Source organism: Physcomitrium patens, chromosome 26, assembly GCF_059467195.1.
Source record: "Physcomitrium patens ecotype Gransden chromosome 26, ASM5946719v1, whole genome shotgun sequence".
Classification (NCBI taxonomy): Eukaryota; Viridiplantae; Streptophyta; class Bryopsida; order Funariales; family Funariaceae; genus Physcomitrium; species Physcomitrium patens.
This window is the reverse complement of record NC_143435.1, coordinates 3,111,996-3,136,093: the sequence shown is the minus strand read 5'-3', so window position 1 is coordinate 3,136,093 and position 24,098 is coordinate 3,111,996. Positions and strand designations below refer to the sequence as shown.

Sequence of the window (24,098 nt, the reverse complement as noted above, 5' to 3'; positions counted from 1 at the left end):
TAATAAAAATATGTAAATTTTTTTTACAGTACCGAATAGTATACATTGCCAGTGCAAACCAACGGCAGTGCATGAAATACTGAAAATAGGAAGAAGAGCTTATTATTATGGCAGTATAGTACGAGACTTTCCTCATCAAACTTGGCCGTCGTTGCAGATCCTCAAACATGTGTGTTCACAGCGAGCAACATTAACCAAAGCATGCAGTTTTGCAGACTGAGTAGTGGGCTTCGAGCATAGCTTGTGGAAGCAACCCCATCTGATGAAAAGCTTGAAGAGGAAGAGGGTGTTTCTCTGTCAATGCACCACCTCGTCGTGCTTTTGTAGATGTTTTCTTTTTTTGTCGTAGTGCCACAAAAGTACTAGCAACTCATTCATAGAAATCACCTCTGGAATCGTCTATGGGTAAGAACCTTCAAAAAGGTTGCGTAGTTCAGAGATTCAGCAACAGTCTGGTGAATCCAAGCAGTCTGTGCACGAAGATCTGGCTTAAATTCACCGAGCACTTCATGCTTTGCAAACGCTTACTGGGTCACGGATGAACCTCAGCTTGTGGACTCATGGGCGACTACGCAAAATATTAGACCAGAGTGGCGAAGAATCTTAATCCTAAATGAGGTCCCTTTGAATGCAAGATTTCATACACTTCCACCGAACTGGAAACCTTGTTGATCGTTTGATATTTGCTGGGTTCGGCGTTGCCTACTCAACCGCCAACATTGAACGATTTCCAAGATGATGAACGCTGCTACCAAGATGGCGAGGAGGGTGACAGTTCCAACTCTGAAGGATTGTTCGGAATGCGCCATGTTGAGACCCACGAAGATGTTAACGATGGCTAAGAAGATCGCCAAGCTACCCACAAGATGATGATACCAGTTCCAGTACATGCGCACCTTTGTTTCCTTTTTCGGGCGCCAGAACACCGCAAGAACCTGCAATCCGCGAGAAGGGCAAACCGAGAAAGATTAGTTGCAATTGATCTGCGTAAAAGGGCAGTGAATTCGAAGTTGGAATTGTAGGTAAAGACAGGAATGAAAGATTTTGTAATGCCACAGTACCTGCAGAATCGCCAGGGCGAAAACGAACAACCCGAGTCCTCGGTGTGTTGCTAGACGCGGTGGTTGCAAATCCTTCGCCAACTGAATACCGAGAACCACTCCAGCAATTATGCAAACGAAACCAACGAGTTGGAATGTAGCATGAAGATAGAACCATGCTGGATCCCAGGCACGCGCGTAGCGAGCTATTAGGATTCCAATTGGCAAGATCAATCCCCACCCTAGTATCTGAAGTGAACCATGGACTTTAGCCTTTTTATCAAGTGCGGCTGCGCCATTTCCTTTAGGGCCAACACCTGCGGATCACAGGACATGGATTGATTCATAAATAGTCCCAAACATATCGACGTGCATCCAATGAGCCCATTTTACAGCACAGTAAGCCACTGAGGGAAGAAAGATACCTGTTGCAATCTGCGCACTAATGGACCTTCGATCAGTGTGTCTGTTGATTGAGCCGTCTAACGCCAGGGACCCGTATGCAAGAAGCAGGGAATCAGTCTTTGCCGCTGATTTTGTCAAATTCACTTGGAAGGAGACATACACCATGTTACTAGCTGCATCGAAAACTCCTTCAGGAAAACCTCCAACAAAGGCCAGTGCCCCAGTTTTCTTCACCACTTGGCCTGTACTCCTGCCGTTGAGACTATACTCAGTGACGACGGCTCCCTTGGAGAAGTTCAATGTTGTTATCAATGCAGTGGAGCCTACCATTTGACCGTTCGGCGAAAATCCAAACCCAATCCAGTTCCCAGCTGACAAAGGCGCTGCCAGAACCATGGTTGTGACTAGGGTCACATTATCTTTCAAGGCCTGCCAACGAACACGAGTGTTCAAAAATCAGACAACAGCGGAAGGTTTATACCGAAGCCTCCAGCATATGTAAAAGCGAAGGATATTAGCAGTGCGTGGTGAAATACCATAAGCAACCAACTTGGGTGTTGATCTAAATTTGTCGATAGGGTTATCAGATCGAAATTCAGGTCTTAAGAGTGCTGCACTACAGCAGCAAATGCAAGTAGCTTTGATCTAACTACTCTATTGAAGTGTTTCAATCTAACTATTCTATTGAAGTGCTAGCCCCATATAGAGCAATAGTTTTTTCCAATGAAGGACCTAGTGCGATTGATTGAAGAAAGAGGCAAAGACCACGGATAGTGCAGACTGTGTTTGTGCCTCCAATGCGAGTCATTTTGCAGGATCACACCAAAATTGAATTATCGCCGTGCACTTGGCTCAACCCATAGATGTCGAAACGTTGGCATGATTGCCTCTAAAACAATTGAGTTATAGCAAGCGATGTTGCTATAGTGTATTTCAAATGAAAACGCGCTAACGGAGAGACAAGAAAAACCGCGGCAACAAAATATTCTGCCCATAATGGGTATGAAATCTTGTGATAAGTTTGAGCCTGCCAAAGAAGTGGAAGTTGAAATTTTAAACAGAGGGAGCTGAAACAAGTTTGAAATGATAAAAGAAGAGCATACCCATATGTTAAAATCAATCGGTCCCTGGAGTCGAAAAGATTCGCAAACCAGGCTTGTCGTCTCAAACTGTGAAACTTTAGTGCTTAAGTCCGCTCCACAACCTCCGCCTTGCCCACGCCCTTGGCCGTAGATAGGAAGAGCAAGTGATAAGATTGCAATTAGCACACACAAGGACCATGTCGCCGGAGTTGAACCTCTAGAACTGCAACTAATCCGTGTCGCTATCGCCATGGAGGATGACCAACGGCACTGTTCGTCGAAGTTCCAAAGTCACTCACGCAGCTTTGGCGAACCCCAATCTTCACGTTTTGTGTTTCAAACCTTCTCGTACCTACAAGGTTATGACACAGTTGATCAAAATCTTCCCTGCCACTCTCCACCAAGAGCTTAAATTCCATGAAATTATCTCCACAACACGATTTGGAAGAGTACAGAAAGGAAAAGCGTGGAAGGTAATGGTCGGCAGACAAAGAACACATAAGAAAGCTAGTCTTCTACACAAAGCACTTGCAACCCTTGTGTAGAGAACAACGGCGTTACAAGGGAGGATGGATTTCTACAAGTGCAGCATAGTGGACTAACTTTCCAGCACGAGAGCTCGGCAGCAGTGGGACGCGTCTTAGATCACCAAAGCTGCGAAATGCCTACCCTACAGTCTCATTTGATCCACCACTTCTAATATCGACCTTCAGATTTGGAATAACGGAAGGCCAGGCTACAGCAGTGGTGATGAAGTGGCTGGACTCACCAGCACGTTGTTGCAAAAGCGGGTAAAACTGTGTCGGCTACCCCTCCTCACTCAACTTTCACATCAGCTTCCAAGAAAAAACTGGTCCACATTATGGGAGTTGGGCACCAGAAAACCAAGTGAGAGGAGTGTGGAAGAGTGCACAGTTTACAACGATCCCACCACGTAGATGCCAAGTTGCCGGAGATTCTGTTTCCCAGTAGCACTTGGAACACGACCACTCGTTAGTGAAATCGCTGTGAAATATAACCCATTCCCCATCAAATGTAGGCTCATCACACGATTCGAATCGAACGAAGTCAGTGCCTATGAACTTGGTATTTTAAAGGATGCTTGGGGCCGTAGCTCCGCGGTCTTGGTGCTCTAATACAAACCGCTCAGCAATTGAGCTGAAAATGATCATGAAGTCTTCAATCATGGGCTTCAAAGTGGGGCCTCAGCATATCCGAATATATGTAACCTGTTCACATCGGCGAATACGACTGCAGAGTTGTGAGGTGTGCACTAGACATTACAACATGATGTATGCCGTGGTCACAACTCGCTGGCGTATTCCCCAATCTACCCCCCTGCAGGCGACGATTGACTTAGTCAAAAATTGCGGTAACTCACGCGCCAAACAAAGAAAAAAAATAAAAATAAAAATAAAAATCACGAGCTTGAAAACAACACACTCGGAGACTTTTGTCTGTTGTAGTGATGAATTCCAGGCTGCCAAAACCCCATGATTGAACTCAGTGTTTACCAGTGCCTTACGCCTCAGTTGGCTGACAAAATTTTCTCACCTACAGGACTTTTTCCTGATACTGGTGAGTATTCACTGTCCATGTAATTCCACGTATTCGTCTGCGGTCTAATCTCCGTTACTATTAGACTGGTGGGTACATGAAACCCAAACTATTATCTCCTGGTAGAACCCATATTGAAATCTGATGAGGGAGAGGGAATCCATAATAATAACAAAAGTTGTTATCAAATTAGTTTTGAAAAATCACATTTGGTTTATATATCAATATAGTATAAATAAATAAATAAATAAAAATTAAAAAACTATTCAATTTTATTAATTTAATTTTATAAATTATAAATTAAAAAAATAATCAGTATAATCATATGATTTTACTTTTTTAAATCTTTTCTTATTCTTTTAATTTATATAGGTATTTTTAATATTTTTTGGAGAATATTAAATAGACTAGTGTATTTATTAAATAGATCCACTCTTAATAAAGTTTATAATAATTATAATGAATGTGATTGGTTTTTATTGGTTGTAGATCTAATAGTAAAAAGGTGAATTTAGAGACTATTTTATTTTTTTATGATGGTTAATATGGGTGGATTGATTTAGTAAAAACTTAGATCTATTTAGTATATTTTTATAGTCTTTATATAGCATATTTGTGTAAATCTTAATTATATAGTTTTTATTATAATTTATTATTGTAAAATTATATATTTAATAATTTATTCAATACAATACAATATTCTTGAAGTAAAGCAAAAACATTCAATACAAGCATTTGTTTATGTTTGTATAATGTTGCTATTACCATCACAATTTTTTTTGCTATTATTATAACTTGCCACCCATCACAATTTTTACTAATACCACCAAAAGCTGCCCTAAATCCCAAAAATCTTTATAGAAAAATTATATATATATATATATATATATATATATATTCTTGAACTCCAATCCTAGACCTTGTTCTTATGCCAAGCAAATGCTCTAGAAGCAAAACAGTTAATAAAAATCAAATGACCAAGTTAACTCTCTTTTTTACTCTTCAATATCAAAGCCTTCTCACCAAACTTTGATTAAACAATCTCTTCAGTAGATCCCTCTTCATTAATGCTTAAAACTTTTGACTCAAAAAGCTTTGTAACAAATTTAAATACAGCCTTTGATTTCCAACTCCTCTATATTCTAGTGCCTCCCAATTACATTCCTCCTTCTCCCCTCAGTTTATTCTAGTTCCATCAAGTATTAATTAATAAATTTTACAGTGCAAGCTTGTGGGCAGATGAGGTCTACATATTTAACAACAACATTGCAGGTGCCAAATCTAGTAGCATGGATGCTGCAAAGATGGTCATTGTGCATTTGCTTGAAGAATTTGTCATTTCAAAGTCTATACAAGATGTAGTCACACAATATGATGGCACTGTAAGAGATGGTACAGATATTGTATAGTTCTGTTATGGAAGAGATAACTCCAACAACAACAAAGTATTATATAAATATATATATATATATATATATGCCACTTGTTATGGTATTCAGAGCATTCATAATTATATTATAATGTATAATATATTATAATTATACAATTTAGATAATATATTTATGATATATATAATTTATCTATATATTTAATAATAAAATAAATATCAAAATCAAATAAAATGATAAAATAATTGATGTTTAATAATTAAATGCTTAAAAATGAATAAATTAATTATTCAATTATTTAAATAAATAATAAATAAATATTTAATAATAATAAAAATTGAATAAAATTAAAAAATTGCTTCAACACGAATCTTATTGCAAAATATTTACAATTTCCTCCATACTCTAAAATCTACAATCAGTGTTCAGCAACACAAAATAGCTGCAATCCAAAAATTGAGTTTTGAAACTACACCTCTTTCAAAGTTAAATGATGTGTATCGGGGCTTCCTAACAACACAAAAACCACCACCACTGCTCCAGACTAGATCTCAAAAAATTCTTGGCCCACTGCCCAGTTCTTGCCAACCACCTGCACAATCCTGTGATCCACCCGTATAGGCTAATCTCGCGTCAATGAAAACACCAAGAACACTCAGAAGGGGGCTCCGCTACCCTCTTATTGCTCGCTCTGCTCTCTGCTCTCTCTCCGCCTTCGCACGTTAAAAAAACCCTCCTGCGAAATGAGCCCCTCTGGCGTTACTGCTGCGGAAGTCTATCCTGCCCCTGCAGTGAAGCCTCACGCAGTATCATCCACAGTGTGCCTTCATTTATTGATGTTTCCACATTCATCCTCTTCTGGCAGGAGATGCTCTTTACTCGGTCCTCCAGCCAATCTCACAACCCCAAATACTCGGACCACATCGTGGCCACATCCCACGATGAGGTTCCGAATTGGGGAACGAGCTAAATCTGACCTGGCGTATTAGAGTTGACGTGGAGGATGGAAGGGTGCGGAAGGGTGGAGAGTGGCATATGATCCCATGCAGGAGGATGAACACCCTTTCATGGCCATGTCTGTATGTACGAGGGGGTTCAGGGATCTCCGCAATCCCCCGCTGTTCATTCCCGCCCCTTTTGCCCTACTTACCCTTCTGCCCTTTTTAATTTATACTAATTTCTTAAATTCAAAATACACATTTGTCATGTATTATACTTTTATACATACAGCGATGAATGTAACCACAGAATAAATGATTTTGTATACAAGTCAGATCAATTGTATTCATTTGTATGGATGTTTTACAATTACTGGTAAAGAAAGTCAAACATGTGTTGTTATTCATGATATTTTTATATTCATGACATCTTAAATTATTTCATGTTATATTATGATCTTGCAATAGTGTCAAATATTTTAGTTTTTATTATTTTAATTTATATTGTATAAGATTTATATTTTTAAGTGTGTGCCTTAAGTATATAGCAAATGTAAATACAATTTTATATCATAAATAATTATATAGATATATTGCAAAACTTTATTGTTGTCTCAAAGTGTTTAGTTTATTTTTATATATATAAATTCAAATCATTTATTTAAAATTTACTAATGTTATAAATGTACACAGGCACTCAAAGCCAAATAAATTATATTTTGATTAACATTAAAACCAAATTAATACACCAGGTAGACCATTGTAAAGTAATATATTTAAAAATTATAAAAATCATAATTAAAAAAATCATAATTCTTTAAAGTATCAAATTACTTACAATAAAATCAAAAGACTAAAAATTTACAATCTTTTAATCTATGCATAATATATTATGCTTTATGATATTTTAATATAATTCTACAACAAAAATTAGAAAAAAAATAAAAAAATAAAAAATAAAAAAAAACTTATTTTTAATTTTATATCAAATTATCTATTTTTCTTTCTAAAATAAAATTTTAAATTTATTCTATTACTTCTCTAACACATTTTGATTATTTTTAATATATTTAATTGTATCTTACTTAATATAAAATACACTATATAAACCTACCAACAAAAGATCTTAGTATAGATTTTTTGTCTCTAATAAATGTGTGTGTGTATATATATATATACATATAATATTATAATACATAATAATATTTGTTTATTATTTCATAGAAAATCATATTTCTTAAAGAATTCTATAATAAAAAATATATCATTATCTAAAAAATATAGATTTAATAAATCATTAATTTTTAATTTTTTTTATTATATTTTATCTTTAAAGATATTTAATATAATAATAAAAAATTAAATTCTAATTATTATTTTTATATAATTATATTTCTTATATGTTATAATATTTTATTAAAAGAAAAAAATATAAGTATAAAATATCACATAAAACTATAAAAAAAATCGTTTTAAGAATAAATAGTTTTAAAATTTAGTATATAAGCTTGAAATTTAGTGGTTCTTTTTTAATAGATCACATTAGATTTTATTTTTTAACATATAAAAATAATTTTTTATCAATTTATTTTTAGATTAGATTATATATATAAATATTAAATTGACCAATTTGTTTAATAAATAAATCCATCCTAATACAACCATCATTAGAAAAATGGATCATCTTCAAAAACCATCATTATAATCATAGCATTTATCTTGATTTGTCTTGTTCTTTGTCTTTGCTTCATCCATTCTTAGATCTCATCTCAACCTCCTTTTCTTATTTTTTTTATTCATAATCTCTTATTTCATTATTCTTAATTTCTACTTCCCATGGTTGTATTATGAACATACATATTTAGTCCAATAATTATCTATATGATTAGATAGAAGTTAATAAAAGTAGATTAATTAGATAATATCTTATGGAAAAGCTTAATTGAAGCTTTACAAATGCGACTTTGACTTTATATGATAGAATAAAAACTATGTCAACAAGTCAACCATGTATCATATGTGTTGATAGCTTGTGAAATAAGTTAACTATGTGGTGCACATATAAAAAACTTGCTTTACAAGTTAAGACATGTATTTTGCAATTTGGACATATGTTGGAGGTTCTATAGAATGCTGCTACATAGCTATTAATTAGAGAGTATATATGGAGGCAAGAGTGAAGCCTTCTTTACTCTTGTCAATATTTTTTTAGTTATTAGTCTTGTTTCAAGAATTTTTAATTTTTTGTCTTTGGCAATAGCCATTATAGTTTAATATATTATCATTTTTGAACTATTTTTTAATATTTTTGAGTCATAAAAGAATATATTGATTTTTTCTTTCTTTGAGATTCATGTCTTTGAGAGTTTGATAAGAGTGCTAATTCATTGTTCTTATTTTGTTCTATGATTTAGTGGATTATCTCACTTCTATTGTTGTGTTTTTGAAAATTATGAACCACCCATTTTTGAACTAATTTATAATTTTATAATACCAATTTTTTTTTAAAGAGAGAAAATTATCCCTCTTTGTAAAATGTTTTTTGATATTAAAAATTATAGATTATCTTCCTCTAATTTATTTTTTTTAATTTTTTAAAATTATTTATGAAAGGAAAAATTATGCATGCTACTCTTAGTAAAAGTGAGAATAGATTTGCAACTATTGTAGATCTTTTTAATCTTGTCAACATTCTCAAGGTAAAAATCTCACATAATTCCAACATGAATCATGGAGGTATTATTTCTACACCTATGGAAGAAGTCAATAATGAAGTTTAAAGTCTAGGCTAAGAAGTTGTACAATGAAGAGAAGAAAGTAAATCAAGTTTATAACTAAATCTAAGAAGTCTTCCTTCTACGAATATAAAGAAAACAAGGATAAGTATGTTCAATTTATTTTTATAGAATAAGCTCAAAATTTTGAGGATTTCTACAACAACTAAAGTTCTATCAAAGGTTTCAACCCTCTTAATACTTTATTGGATTTATTTAAGTCAGATTTATAAGAGCACTTTTCTTTAAAAATACTCTTTTTTGGTTTGCATCTTTGATTTAATAAGATTCACAAATATTTTATGATTTAAATTTATTTTTAGAAGTATTTATAGCTATATTTAAAGAAAGAAATTAAGAAAGTATAACAAAGATCAAACTTGTATTTCTATGACAAGGACCACATCTAGTTACTATATAGACTCTTGAATTCCAAAACCTTGCTTGCAATGTGGATTGGAATAAAAAAGCTCTTATCAATCAATTTTGATATAGATTAAAAGATAATATTAAATATTTATTATTAGAGATACTAAAAGTGGGATCATTGAAGTAATTTATTGCTTTAGCTATTGCATATAATAATCGACTCTTTGAAAGACACTAAGAATAAAGATTTGGTTGGAGAAGTTTGAATTAAGTTATAGCAATATCTTCTAATTTTTCAAAAGCTTATTCATCCAAGCTAGAGCCAATGCAAATTAATAAGATAAATTTTAAACCTCTTATTGAGAAAAAATAGACTTATAGTTATTAAGAAGGTATATTCCTATATTATGAAAAATCTAAGCACACTACTCAACATTGTCCAAAGAAACAATATAATTGCAATATAAATAATATGGTTGTGAAAGAAGACAATGTATTTTGATAAACAATTTTTTTTGGCCACAATAGAGGCTATGCGGCTAGAATCATATGCAACACCTAGTAAAGTTTATATATTTTTTTCAGATCTCTCATATTATTTTACAATAGATGTATATTTTCGACCAAAAAATCACAAAGTCTTAGCCTTGTTAGATTTAGGAGCCTTAACATGTTTAATAAATAAAGACTTTGTCAAAAAATAAGAAAAATTCTTAATTAAGAAAACTAAATTTGTCTGTGTAAAATAATAGATGGTCATTTTTTGTCTTTTAGAGATGATATCTATAAAATTATTCTTTTAAATATAGCAAAAAGTGGTCATAATAGCTTAATAATATTTAATGTGATAAGATCTCTTTTCAATTCAATTATATTAGGATTATTATGGCTAAAAAGTATAACCTTCAAATACATTGAATTTCTTATAATCTTAATTTTTCTTGTAGTTAAGGTTAAAATACTGCTAGTCAAGTAGAAATTTATAAGTTTAATACATCCAAATTCTTATTCGTATGTGCAAATACTTTTATACATGCTACAAAAATAGAGTCATCTTTTGCTATATATGCCATATCTATTTTGATAGAAAAACAATTTCAAGTCATATTACAAGTCAATATAAAGATTATGAAGATGCATTTGAGAGAAAAAATTTGAATATTCTTCTATACTATTATTTCTATGAATATTCTATTATTCTTCAAGAAGTAGTTCAATTATCATTTGAACCAATCTACGACTTATTGAAGTACAAATTTATTGTACTTAAGAAGTATATTGATGAGAGTTCGGCTAAAAATTTCATATGCTAGCTTAAAATTCCAATAAGAGCTCTTATCTTATTTGTGAAGAAAAAAGATGGATCTTGGCAAATATGTATATACTATCAAGGATTGAATAAGATCAACATTAAGAATAAGTATCTTTTATCTTTAATTTGAAGATTTTTTGATCAATTAAATCAAGCAAAGATCTATATAAAAATAGACCTATAAGAAACATATAATTTGATATGCATCAAAAAAAGAGATGAATGAAAAACTATGTTTTGAATCAAGTATGAATATTTCAAATATAATGACATGCCTTTTGGACTCATGAATGCACCAATTGCTTTTCAATATCTAATAAATGATGTCTTTTGTGAGTTTTTTGATTATTTGATTATTTTATATTTAAACAACATCTTAATTTACTCTAAAAATGTTGAAGAGTATGAACTTCATATTTATTGTGTCTTACAAAAACTTAGAGACATAAGATTATACACTAAGATAGAAAAGTATATATTTCATATTACTTAAGTTGACTTCTTAGGATACATTATTTCAAGCAATGGCATTATGATAGATTTTAAGAAGATCTAAAATATCATAGATTAGAAGATTCCAAAAATAATCAAAGATGTGTAATATTTTTGAAGATTTGTTAATTATTACTAGATCTTTATCTAGAACTTTTTTCAAGTTGTGGCTCTTCTTACATGTTTGACATATAAAAAAAAATTGAGTGGAGCAAAGACGTTGAAGAAATTTTTAAAGCTTTGAAGATAACATTTATTTTTGTACCAAAATTAAATTGTGTTGACTTTTTAAAGCCACTTTTTATAAAAATAGATGCATCAAACTTTGCTATGGATATAATTCTTACAAATAGGAACATATGATAAATTGTAAGTCATTGAATTGACTCATTTGGATATTTAGTATAAAAAGATACTTATTAAGCTTAAAATTATATATTTTGTGAATTAGTAGTAGAAATTTTTAGAAAAAAATAGGAAATAGATTGCTAATAGCACATATGCAACCTAAGATAGAATTTATTAAGACAAATTTCCATAATGAATAGGTTTTTTGAAGCTAACATTAGATGATGACCCAATAGGAGTAGCCCTCATTGTCAAAAGAAAAAAGAAGTTTTTATTTTATTAATTGTTTTTTTTATAAAAATAAATAAATAAATAAAAAATATATATATATATATACAAAATGATGATAATAATAATAAATTATATATATCAAAGGAATAGAAATAAGAATAGAGAAGAGAAGAAGGAAGAAAAAGGAGGAGGAGAAAGAAAGAAAGAAAGAAGGAAAAAGTAGGAGAAAAGAAGATATTGACAAAGGGTAGAAGCTGTCCATGATTTGCGGCAGCCTCTCTGCTGATAGGGATCCAAGCCGCCTCCGACTCCATCTCTCTAATTTTGGTTTTTTCCTCTCTTCACACTTCATGAGCTCCGGACGCTTTGGAATGATTCTACTATTTCCTTCGTATCGTGGGGGTACTACGGTAGCCTTTCTTACTTCCTGTTTTATTTTTTGGTGCGATGTTCCGGCAACATATCAAGATGCCCTTGCTCCTGCTTTTGTTTTTTGGCCTAGTTGCGTGGCTGCGGTCTAAATTTATGTGGTTTTTTTTTTTTTTTTTTTTTTTTTTGTTTGTTTGTTCAGCTGGAGTGCAGCGGTGCAGCACTTCCTTATTTTTAATTCCTAATGTTATTTTTTTCTTGTTCCTGTTACGGGAGGAAGTGTCGATTTTGCCGCAACTGAAGTAGTTGTTATTGCGGTGTTGGAGCTAGTTCCATTCCTGGAGTTATGTGCTCGGCAAAATGAAGTAATCTACTTACTCAATGAGTAATAGAGGAGATACTAGCTGAGCTCACGGCAGTGTTCCGTTGGGTGTTGAAGTTTGAGTTGTGGTGCAGCAGCAAGCTCTTCTGTCGTGTTGTTTACGTGGTGTGGCGACATTGACGTTGATTTGGAGGCGCTGGTTGTCGACAATAAGATGCATACTTGAAGATATATTGTCGGCTAGCAGGCTTGTTGAAGCTACTTTGTGTAATTTTTGAGGGCAGACAGTGGTTCTGGATCTTAGTTGACAAAAAGGATTCCCATGTCACTTATTGTTACACTTCTCAAGAGTTCTAATGCATAAAAGGCAACCACATTCAATATGTGAAGGCAAGCCGAACCTCTCCGAAAGCTTGCAAGTTCAAGCAGTATCCTTATTGAAAGTCGATGTAGACCATGTTGGGATCTTGCAAGCTCTGAGGCACAGAGACCGTTCGAGGCACAAGAAGAGATCTAACATAGCTTGATAGGAGAGCCATCGCGCTTGAGTTGTGTGAGGATCGCACGCATCACCTCACCGGCGACCTGGTCTTTACTGTGCCAGAGAGAAGAGGTAGAAGGACATCATGACGTGAGACGCCAAAAGATTTGCTGTTGCTACTCTGAGAAGTTCAGCTTGAACGCACAATCAGTGGGGAGCTGATTTCCGAAGATCTAGTGGCAACGACGACTCTTGTGCCAAATTGATGGTTCATAATTAGAATTAGGATCTAGACCACACAATGGAATTAGGTATTCAAAATGAAGGGATTGAGCCAGTGATCCAGCATTTGTTAACCACGCATCATCATCAAAGGATATTGTGGGATTAGGCAACTTATAAAGCTTCCTTCTGTCAAAAATCAAAATCAGTTGAAATTCAGTGGAAGTTCATAAAGGTGTTGCAATTAGTTTGACATTGTTATCATTGCTCCACAAGAAAGGCAAGGTACCAAGAGTCCCATTGCAAAAGTAGTGATGGACAAACTCCCAAGAGCAATCAGAAGGAACTTAAGAGCTTCCCGACAACCAGCAATCTTTATTACGACCAGCAGTCTTGACGAGCCTTCAACATTTGAGCAAAAGAACGCGGCGCTCATGAATCTCGGTCCAACAATACCATTCATCGTCTAGCACCTGGACGATCAAGGCAGGATTGGCAAACGGTGGCAGACGATGGTGGGAATCGACTCACAACAAGAGGATCAGCCCAGCTTCTTCGGGCTCAATGAGGACTCCAATCTCGGACATCAACAAAGGAGTAGATTTAGATGAAGTTAATTAGGATTTAGATGATTTAGGATTTTATCAATGGTAGATTGGACGAATCATTTTGGATGAAGTCTTAATGACGAATGAATTTTTGAGCATAGATGGAGTATATGGATGAAATATTATTCAAGGATGAATTTTTATTCATAAGTGATTTTTTGTTTATGGATGAATTTTGATTAAAATAAAAAAAATTAATGATAAATAACTAAAAGAAATTTTTATGGCATTAAATTTTTGGGTGATTTATTATTGTAAAGATGAATTAGTTGTAGAGTTTTGGCTTGATTGCTTGGATTATTTAAAAAGAAATAAGAGTGATTTGATTAGAATTTAATTAATAGCTATAACTACTAAAATTCACAAGGTTAATTCACTTGTTGTAAATTAGAATAAACTTCCAACTAGTGGAGATTTATTCAAGCACTTATTTTGGTGCATTTGCCAAGAGTTTTACCTTATAAATCTTAGGCTTGCTTAAAAGGCAATTATTTCATTGTCTTATATTTTTATTTGTTTTTATCCTATTCTAGTACAATCTCTTGGTATTATTGTGGTTTATTATTGTGTAGGAACTTAGAGTGAAGAGGAAGCTTGAAGGATTTATGATAACATAATAGAAAGCTTAGTTGAAGACTTAGAATTATTTTAAGGACTAGAATTAAACTAGGATTAGATAAGGATCTTCATCAAACATGGAGCTCTTCTTTCAATTTGGTCATCATTTTCTCTCCTTGTCAATTTTGTATTGAGGGCCCATCTTTAAAGATTGAAGGGATTTAATTACCTTCTTTATAACAAAGTACAAGATAATAAAAACTTAAATTTGATAAGTTACTTTGTTTGGCTTATTTTAATTGATTTAATTTTTAATTTTTAGAGATGACATTGTGATTATAAAAGTTTAATGCACCACTCCACTAGGTCTCATAAACTCGTATTAGTACAACCTTTAAAAAATCTAAAATTATTAAGAACTATTAGATCTTACTTACCAAACATTAAAACTTCAATTCTTGGACTTGATTTAAACATCTCTAGAAATTTCTTTGAAGAATTTGAAGATCTTTGTTTAGATGACCTTAAAGAAAGTTCAAAAAACTTATTTTCAAATCTTTCAGTAAATAATACAAGTAATTTGGATAAAAAAGTACTTATTTATTTCAACTATTAGAGATAATGGATCCAAATAGAACAAAAAAGAACTACTACTCATATCAATTAATTCCTTAGTTCAATTAACGAGTTTATCTATTTGTATTTTGAAAGAACTTAATACTACAACTATGCCTTCTAATCTTTTTATCTTTAGAAATAAAAAAATAAAGATCTTTTGGCCTATATAAAAGAGTTCATAAAAACAATCACTACATATTTGATAATGGATGGCTATTATTATTTAATGTGATTTTCAACCACATTAGAAGAAGGGGCATATGAATAATATTGCAACCAGTCTTCTAATACCTTCTTAAGTTGGAATATGATTCAACATTCTTTCTTAGAACATTTTTCAACATGAAGTAGGATAAAATACAACCTTAAATTCTTTATCTTCTTTTAGATAAGGGAAGGATGAAGATATTACATTGTATATTTAGTGTTTTGAATTAGTGGTGACAAGGTTTGTAGGAACTTTGTTCACCAATGACACCTTGAAGCATTTCTTTTTTCAAAGAATTGCTAAAGATAAAAAAATAATAAAATCTTCTATATATGCCTTAAATATCTTATAATAGCCAAATATATAATAATAGAAGTAAAATAAATAAATAAAGAGCATAAAAGGCTATGGCATAAAGAAGACCACAATATCTTTAGCTTCATATCCATACATGTTAAGATTTCTTATGCATCAAGCTCTTAGATGCACAAATAACTACATTGATTTCTATAACCATATGAGCCTATTCCTTATCTTTAAATATTAGGCCTCTATCTCTTTCATTGATCTTCACATATTCTATTGAAGATAATAGATAGAAAGATGATTTACAAAAAAAGATGAGGGCATCTTAGTTAGAATTTCAAATCCAAATCTTTCATCAAATGAAGTTGATGATGAAATAATTAATTAGATTAGCTAAAAATTCCAACTTCAACTTTTTTCCATCTCCCATTGAATCAAGAAGACATAGAATAGGATTATGATGCACTCAATGTAGACAATCAAGGCATTTTGCTCAATTTTGTAATTCCATGCTTCCACAAAATCAACATTTCTAACCATATGATCCTCCACACAAAAATCAATCCTTTCAAGGATGTAATTTGAGGCAACAAGGGTTCAATTCTAGGAACCAAGGTCTTACGAGTTAAGTAAGATAATAAGTAGACTTCCATGGATTTTGCAAGAAAAGACACCTACTTTATTAATGTTAGATTGAAAATTAAGTCGAATGTGGAAATTGTGGTAGTAACCATTTCACAAACTTTTGTAGAAAATCAGATAGAGTGGTTCTTTTAAAACCTTTATTTGGTAATTATATTCAATAGTTAGTTGACAATTGTAAAAGAGTAAGACAATCTTCAAAAAATAACAACTTAAGGCCCTCAAACATGTATTATGACTATGAAAATAATAGATAGAGCCAGAAAGTACTTAGTAGGATTCAAATTAATTCTAGATTTATTTGATTAAATCCTAATAAAAGTCAATTTTAAGGTCAAAATCCTTCTAATCAACTAAAATATGGCCAAGGATCTTAAGATGTGAGATTTGTAACTCAATCTATTAAGAAATTGGAACCTATTTAAAATTCCACCCAATCTAATGTCAATCAAGTCTTTTTTCTTTAATTAAATTCAATAATATTTTAAAAAAATCAAATAAAAGAAAAGGATTTATTTTTAGTACTAATCCTAATAATAATGACTAGATCAAGGGCCACATCTTTACTTATCTATCAAAAAGAAGAAAATAGTGCCTCAAAGAATCCACCTTCTCAAATTTAGATTAAGTCATTAAGAACATAATTAAGGCAATCCAAAATAATACTACTTAATTGATAAAATTTAATCCTTCTCTAAAAGAATTATCTTTTTAAAATCTTAGAGTTGAACATAATCCAAGTATTAATCCAAATAACCATAATTGAAAGGATTCCAAAATTTTCAGGTTTGAAATTCTTCAACACAAGGATGTGGAAGAATTCAACAAACAAGAATATAAATTATGGGATGATCTTAGTAATTTTAAGGCTAATATTATCTTTGTTCAACTATTGGAAATTTTTCCAATGATTAGAAAAGCACTAAAAAAACAATATTTCTAAGAAAAATCAAAGAAGGCCTAAGGTTAAAATGGCAGCAAAAATAAATGCCTACACTAAACAAAGTGAAGTAAATGCAATAAAAATTGAGATTTCTATTGTGGAAAAAATAATATTTTATACCATTATAGATGGTTGAACATCATGCCCTTCCAAATCATGGAGAAACTAGGATTGAATGTCATTAACTTGTTTCCATTTGTTATCAAGATAGCAAATAAAAGTCGATCTATTTCAGTGGACTAAATTAAAATTACAAGACTTAGATTGAGAAAAAAGAATATTCTTTTATATATGATGTCATTTAGATACATACATCAAAGGATTTTTTTTTTTTATTTTTAATTTTTTTAATTTTTTTTTTTATTACTAGGTAGACCATGATTGATGGATTCAAAAGCCATATTCAACTAAGGAAGAGACAAGCTCCACATTACCTTTGGTCCAAAAAAAATTAGAACCAAAATCTTCATACAACCTATATTTGATCACAGAAAAATTAATTCCATTGACTTTTAAAAAGATATCCAACAATTGAGAAAATAAGGTAAATTAACAAAAGTGGTTAATTCGATTGACTAGGATTCAAAGAAAATAGAATGCCTAGGTTTCAACCTTTATCATTGAAAGGATGATGGAAAATTTAAAAAATAGCTAAAAAATCATTTAGACTCTAACTTTGATTATTTTGAATGAGCTAATTTTTTAAAAGATATGTTAGATATTGCAGAAGTTGAAGAAATTGAAGTCTTTAATATTAACTTAGATGAGATATTAGAAAAAGAAATTGAAGTCTTTAAAAGAGATGACGACTTAGTTCCACCTCTTAGATTTTAAAATACTTCATCAAAAATTATAGTTGAAAATAGAATTGTCAACTACCTAGTGATTATTATAAAAACTCTTTAAGACAATTTTAAGTATAATAATCTAAAAAAAAAAATTCATAGATGTATTTCATGAAAGAGAAGAGTCCAAAAACATTAAAATGAGAGTTCATTTAAAGAACCATGAGAGTTCATTTAAAGAACCAAAAATATTAAAATATTAAAACGAGATGTTTAAATACTATAATTTGATCATGAAATATCAAGATGTCTCAGCATGGTTATACAAAGATTTAAAGAATATATTACCTGAAGTAGTTCAACACCATATTCTGCTTATTTCTAGTTCCAAGGCATTAAACAAAACATATATATATATATATATATATATGTATGAATCTCCAACTCCAATTGATTGTTAAGGGAAAGTTAAAAAAATTGTTACATGTTAGTTTTATTAAATCAATCAAAATAACAAATTGGATTTGTCTTATGGTCCTTGTAAAGAAGATGAATGATAAATTAAGAGTATACATAGATCATAGAAAAGTCAACAAGCATATCTAAAAAGACTATTTTTTCTTTCTTTTCATTAATAGTATTTTAGATGAAGTGGTATGTCACAAAACCTACATGTTTATGGATGGTTATTCAAGTAATAATCAAATTGTCATAGTCTCAGAAGATCACCATAAAATAATTTTTATCACTCTGTGAAGAATCTTTATTTTTTTATTCATGCCTTTTAGGCTTTATAATGCCTATTTTTCCTTTCAAAGAACCATGATATTTTCTTTTTTAGATTTTTTGCACAATTTTATGAAAATATTTATAAATAATTTTAATACCTAATTTAATACCAAATGTCATCTAAAATATATAGAAGAGACCATAGAATGATTTAGAAAAATAGAAATTTCTTTAAATCTCCAAAAAATATATTTGATAATACAAAAGAGGGTCTTGTTGGATTATATAGTGTCCATTGAGCGAAAAAAATCTGACTTAGAAAAAATAGAGGTCATAGCTATAATGCAACCTCTTACAAATGTTAAGTATCAAATTTCAAAATTTCAAAATTCTAATTAATTTCTAACATGATTATTCAAATACAAACAATGTAAGATTAAAATTAATAGAATTTATTTTACTAACATACAAAAATGATCATATTGTCAAAGAATAGATAGTTTATTCAAACAATGAGTGGTAGTTGATGAAGTATTAATCATATTAATGGCATGCCAAGATAGCACATGTGAAAAATACTTCTTAGGTAGATTGATAATTCAAAGGGCAATAAAAGTAAGGTATTTTTAGCCTATATTATTTCAAAATATACATGATTATGCTAAAAGATGTGATGCTTGCTAATATTATGCAAAAAATAATTTGCATATAGCACTTCCTCTCCACATATCCTTGCCTTTAGTTCTCTTTAAAAAATTAGGAATTGATTACATAAAAGAAGTTCATCTGAATTTTTCATGAAGTATGAAACATATTATAGTAGAAATAAAATATCTAAGAAAATGGACAAAAGCAAGAGCTATCAAAACCAATAATACCATCCATGTAGCTAATTTTATGTATGAAAAAATCATTACTTAATTTTGTTGTCTCAAAATCTTAATTAATGATTGGGATACATACTTCTTGAATAGTGTAATAAAAAAATGACTAATAAATTTAATATAAATCATCATATGATAACTTTTTACCATCTATAAACTAATGGTCATATAAAAAGAATGAACCAAACCTTCATTATTATCTTGAGAGAAGTAGTACAAGACTCAAAGAAGGATTGACATATCAAATTACAAGTAGTTTTGTAGACTTATCATATAACCTACAAGATTACAAGCAAATTTCATAGACATATATATTTACCTCAATAATTACTTATATGATTAAGTAGAAGTAGGTAAAATAAAATAATTTCATAAAGTCTTTTAGAGAAGCTTCCTAAAAGCTTCATAGATGCAGTTTTGACTTCAGATGTGTTCGTAGGTTAAAAACTTGGCCAAAAAGCTAACTATGTATTGATAGCTTGTGGAAAAAGTTACTTCCATATAGTAGCTTGTAGAACAAGCCAACTACGTGGCACATATATAGATAACTTTCCTTGCAAGTTAAGACATGTGGCTAGCAAAGTCAATACATGTTGGAGGTCCTATAAGACATTGCCATGTGGCTCTTAGTTAGATAGTATATATGGAGGCAAGAGTGAAGCCTTCTTCACTCCTCTCAATGCCTTTCTAGTCTTAGTCTTGTTTCAAGACTTTTCAGTCTTCTTGATTTTGGCAATAGCCATTCTAGTTAATATTACATCATCTTTTGAGTGACTTTCTAGTTCTCTTCAGTGATAGAAGAGTATATTGAGGATTCTCTTTCTTCGAGATTCATGTCCTTGACAGCAAAGCCACTTCATTTTTTTTAGTGTATAATTTAGAAGCTATTTTACTAATAGAATTTGAAGTTAATTCTCTTAAGATAGCAATAGATGATAGATTAATTATTCAAGATTCTTTAAAAGATAGATTAGAATAATAAAAGGGCCTTGATGAAAATTGAAGAACTTTGCTCAACATATAGAAGCAATTCAAAGAAAGAAAAAAATTACTTTTGATAAAAAAATACAATAAAAGAGTCTTATAATTAAAAATACTAATATTGTTATAAGATGCAAGGAGAATGGATTTCCTTAGGAAATTTGATATTCTTTGGTTAGGTCCTTATTATGTTTGGAAAGTTTTTGATAACAATTTTGTGAGTGTAAATTTCATCCCTCTACCCAAATTACAAGATGGCCTCAATTAAGAGTTGCTTGTAATGGGTAGTGTGAAGTAAAAGATGCAATGAACAAGAACAAAAGAAGAAAACAACACAAATAAGTGAAAGAAATGTATACAAATAAATACACACTCCAAAACTTAGTCATAGTTTGTTTACTATGTTTTTGCTGAATAAAAAGTAAAAATTAAATTTTCAGATAGGTATTTTTTTTTTATCTTTCTAATGGTATAAAAAACATGTAAATCCAAGTTACTATCAGTAAGTTATGAAGGTTTGAAACAAGTAAATAAAAAAAAAGTTAAGTGAAAATATTTTACCTCAAGGATAATTTGCTTATAGATCAAGGATTCGAGCCTCACCACAGCTCATACGTAGTGTGTAAGAGTGTCTAAGAGAGGCCACGAGGCCTTAGTCTTATTCTCCTAACTACCTTCAAGGTGCTACAACCCATATGGGACTTGTGCACCTCTCTTCCTACAAGAACTACACTAGCTGCTGGTCCTTCTATTTTTTTACTAGAAGGACCAATATTTTTGCAATTTTGACCACACCATGGTGTTTAAAAACACTGGATTAGCCTAGGAACCTTGAACGGCCTTCAGATCTTACTTCATTTCTTCATAATGGCTTCCCCAATGATAAAAGTCATTTTTACTAAGGTCTTAAAAATTGCTCTAAAAAATCCTAAAAAATTCTAAATAAATTCTAAATAAATTCAAAAAAATCTTATAATATTTTTATAATATTAATATCCATTTAAGGCTAAAATTTATTATTTTGATGATTTTTTATAGTAATAAAATCAATTTAAATCTACTATAAATTATATTTTTTTTATACCAATAACTAAAATGACATGAGATTCTTTCTCATGCTTCTTCTAACTACTAACATTTATAGTTTTTGTAAGTAGTACATATAGATAGAAGACCAATATAAATATTTGTCTTAATAAATAATTCTATTTTTCTAAGGATTTCTATACTACTTACTATATATTATGATTTAAAGCATTCTAAATACATATTTTTATCCTAAAAAAATAAGTGAGTCAATTTGATAACTCATAAATTATTTATAGTTAAAAATATTAAATGATGAATTATTTTCAATAAGAATATTTGAGAATAAATATAAAAAATAAAAAATATGAAAAAATTATCACAGAGCAAAAAAAAAGAAATTTTACTCTTAATACTCCAATTGAAAAAAATCTCAGCCATACAATGTCAAATTTGATTTTTATCAAAAAAATTATATCTTCATTCATTAGAGAGGTGAACTAATTCTAAAAATGATTATTGGTTCTACTAGAATATTATTTGTTTTACTTATTAGAAGATAATAAATTTCATCTAATATATATATATCTATATATATATATATATATATATTATATAAGATTTAAAGATAAATTAGCATAAGTTAGCATCTTTGGATTATTGAGAAGTTGGCCACAAAAGTGATTATATAAGAGGTGGTTTGGTTTCAAATCTGGTATTCAAAGTTAGCTCTCCATATGAACTAGTATAAAAACATAAAGGTGGCCAACTTGTATAATTTATAGGATATATAGGCCTCATAGCTTTTAACTTAAATTCTTCTCCCTCTATAAGAATTATACAGCACTAATTTTTAGATTTTTTACTTAGAGGTATTTTATTTTTCTTTCTTTTCTTTCCTATTGTTCTCCTTCTTTTGTTTTGTTTTTGTTCTTATTTCATATATTTATCTCACATTCTTTTATTAAATAGACTAATTTTTTTTAGTAGTCTTCTAACTCAAAAAAAATAGTACTAAAAGATAGAAATGTACTAATACTAACCATGATCTTTTATGAGAGTATTTTTGTTTTGATTCTATATTATTATTACTCTAATATTTATAAAATATTAAATCCAATATGCCTAAATTTAGATAAAGACTTATTTATGGAGTAAGACTTTTGGATTCTCTACTTTTTGGGATAATTTTAGATAGTTGCCATATATGAATCAATGAATTTATTTACTTAGATATTTAGTATAAAAAAGATACTTATTAAGCTTAAAATTATAGATTTTTTGAATTAATGGTAAATATTTTAGAAAAAAATAGAAAATAGATTGCTAATAGTGAATATGTAACTTTGGATAAAATTTATTAAAATAAATTTTCATAATGAATAGGTTTTTTGTAGCCTAATAAAATTAGCTTTCATTCTCAAAATATATATATTTAAAATAATAATAATAATAATCATACATAGCACTAGATATGCTTTTATTTTAGGAAGAAGTGTTGATCTTTTTGCAATTGAAGAAATTATTGTTATAATGTTGGAGCTAATCCCATTCTTAATGTTATGTACTCGGCAAAATGAAGCAATCTATTCACTTAATGAACAATAGAAGATATACTAGCTGAGCTTACAGTAGTGTTTTGTTGAGTGTTAAAATTTGAGTTATGATATAGCAACAAGCTCTTTTGTAGTATTATTTATGTGGTGTAATGACATTGACATTGATTTTGAGGTACTAATCATCGATAATAAGATACATACTTAAAGATATATTGTCAACTAGTAGACTTATTGAAACTACTTTATTCAATTTTTGGAGGCAAATCGTAGTTTTGAATCTTATTTGACAAAAAAGATTCTCATATCACTTATTATAAGACTTCTCAACAATTCTAATGCATAAAAAGCAACCACATTCAATATGTAAAGGCAAGCCAAATCTCTCCAAAAGCTTGTAAGTTCAAGTAATATCCTAATTAAAAGTTGATATAGATTTTGTTAGAATCTTATAAGATTTGAAGCACAAAGACCGTTCGAGGCACAAGAAGAAATCTAGTGAAAGTTTATATAGGTGATGTAGTTAATTTGATATTGTTATCATTGCTCTATAAGAAAGCCAACATATTAGGAGCCTTATTGTAAGAATATCAGTGAATGAACTCCAAAGAGTAGTTAAAAGGAACTTAAGAGCTTCTCAGTAATAAACAATCTTTATTATAATTATTAGTTTTGACAAGCCTATAATACTTTAGCAAAAGAATGTGGTATTGTATTATATGAAGTCTTGCTTGAGAATGCATCGAGTACTTAGCTGTAAAAGGTAGAAAAAAATTATAATAATAAGATCTTAAAAACTCTAATAGAATCTTAAATAAATCATAATTAAAATTTAATAATGCTAATTAAGCTTTAATCAAATTCAAAATAAATCTTAAAGAAATTACATAAAAAACAAAAAAAATCCTAAAGAAACATCAAAAA

General features: G+C 30.3%; 1 protein-coding gene across 4 annotated transcripts; it reads right to left on the bottom strand.

Annotated features, from left to right (window-relative positions):
- On the bottom strand, positions 1-3,697 carry LOC112278045 (cytochrome b561 and DOMON domain-containing protein At3g61750). Of its 4 annotated transcripts, none has more exons than XM_024511055.2 (5): positions 3,297-3,697; positions 2,549-2,879; positions 1,466-1,874; positions 1,062-1,357; positions 1-935 (listed from the first exon to the last, which is right to left on the bottom strand). In XM_024511055.2, the coding sequence occupies exons 2-5, from the start codon at positions 2,777-2,779 to the stop codon at positions 639-641; spliced, it is 1,233 nt and encodes a 410-aa protein (XP_024366823.1). In that variant the 5' UTR covers positions 2,780-2,879; positions 3,297-3,697; the 3' UTR covers positions 1-638. The 4 variants fall into 4 exon arrangements, with proteins under 4 accessions (XP_024366823.1, XP_024366822.1, XP_090104290.1 ...); XM_024511054.3 differs by having other exon boundaries at positions 3,131-3,608; XM_090248164.1 differs by lacking the exon at positions 3,297-3,697 and adding an exon at positions 3,109-3,184.
- Between the last annotated feature and the right edge of the window lie 20,401 nt (positions 3,698-24,098).

Coding starts and splice junctions, on each gene's coding strand:
- LOC112278045 (XM_024511055.2), bottom strand. CDS start 2,779: ATGGCGATAGCGACACGGATTAGTTGCAGTTCTAGAGGTTCAACTCCG. Junction 1,875..2,548: donor CGATTGATTTTAACATATGG/GTATGCTCTTCT, acceptor GTTCGTTGGCAG/GCCTTGAAAGATAATGTGAC. Junction 936..1,061: donor TCGCCCTGGCGATTCTGCAG/GTACTGTGGCAT, acceptor CGCGGATTGCAG/GTTCTTGCGGTGTTCTGGCG.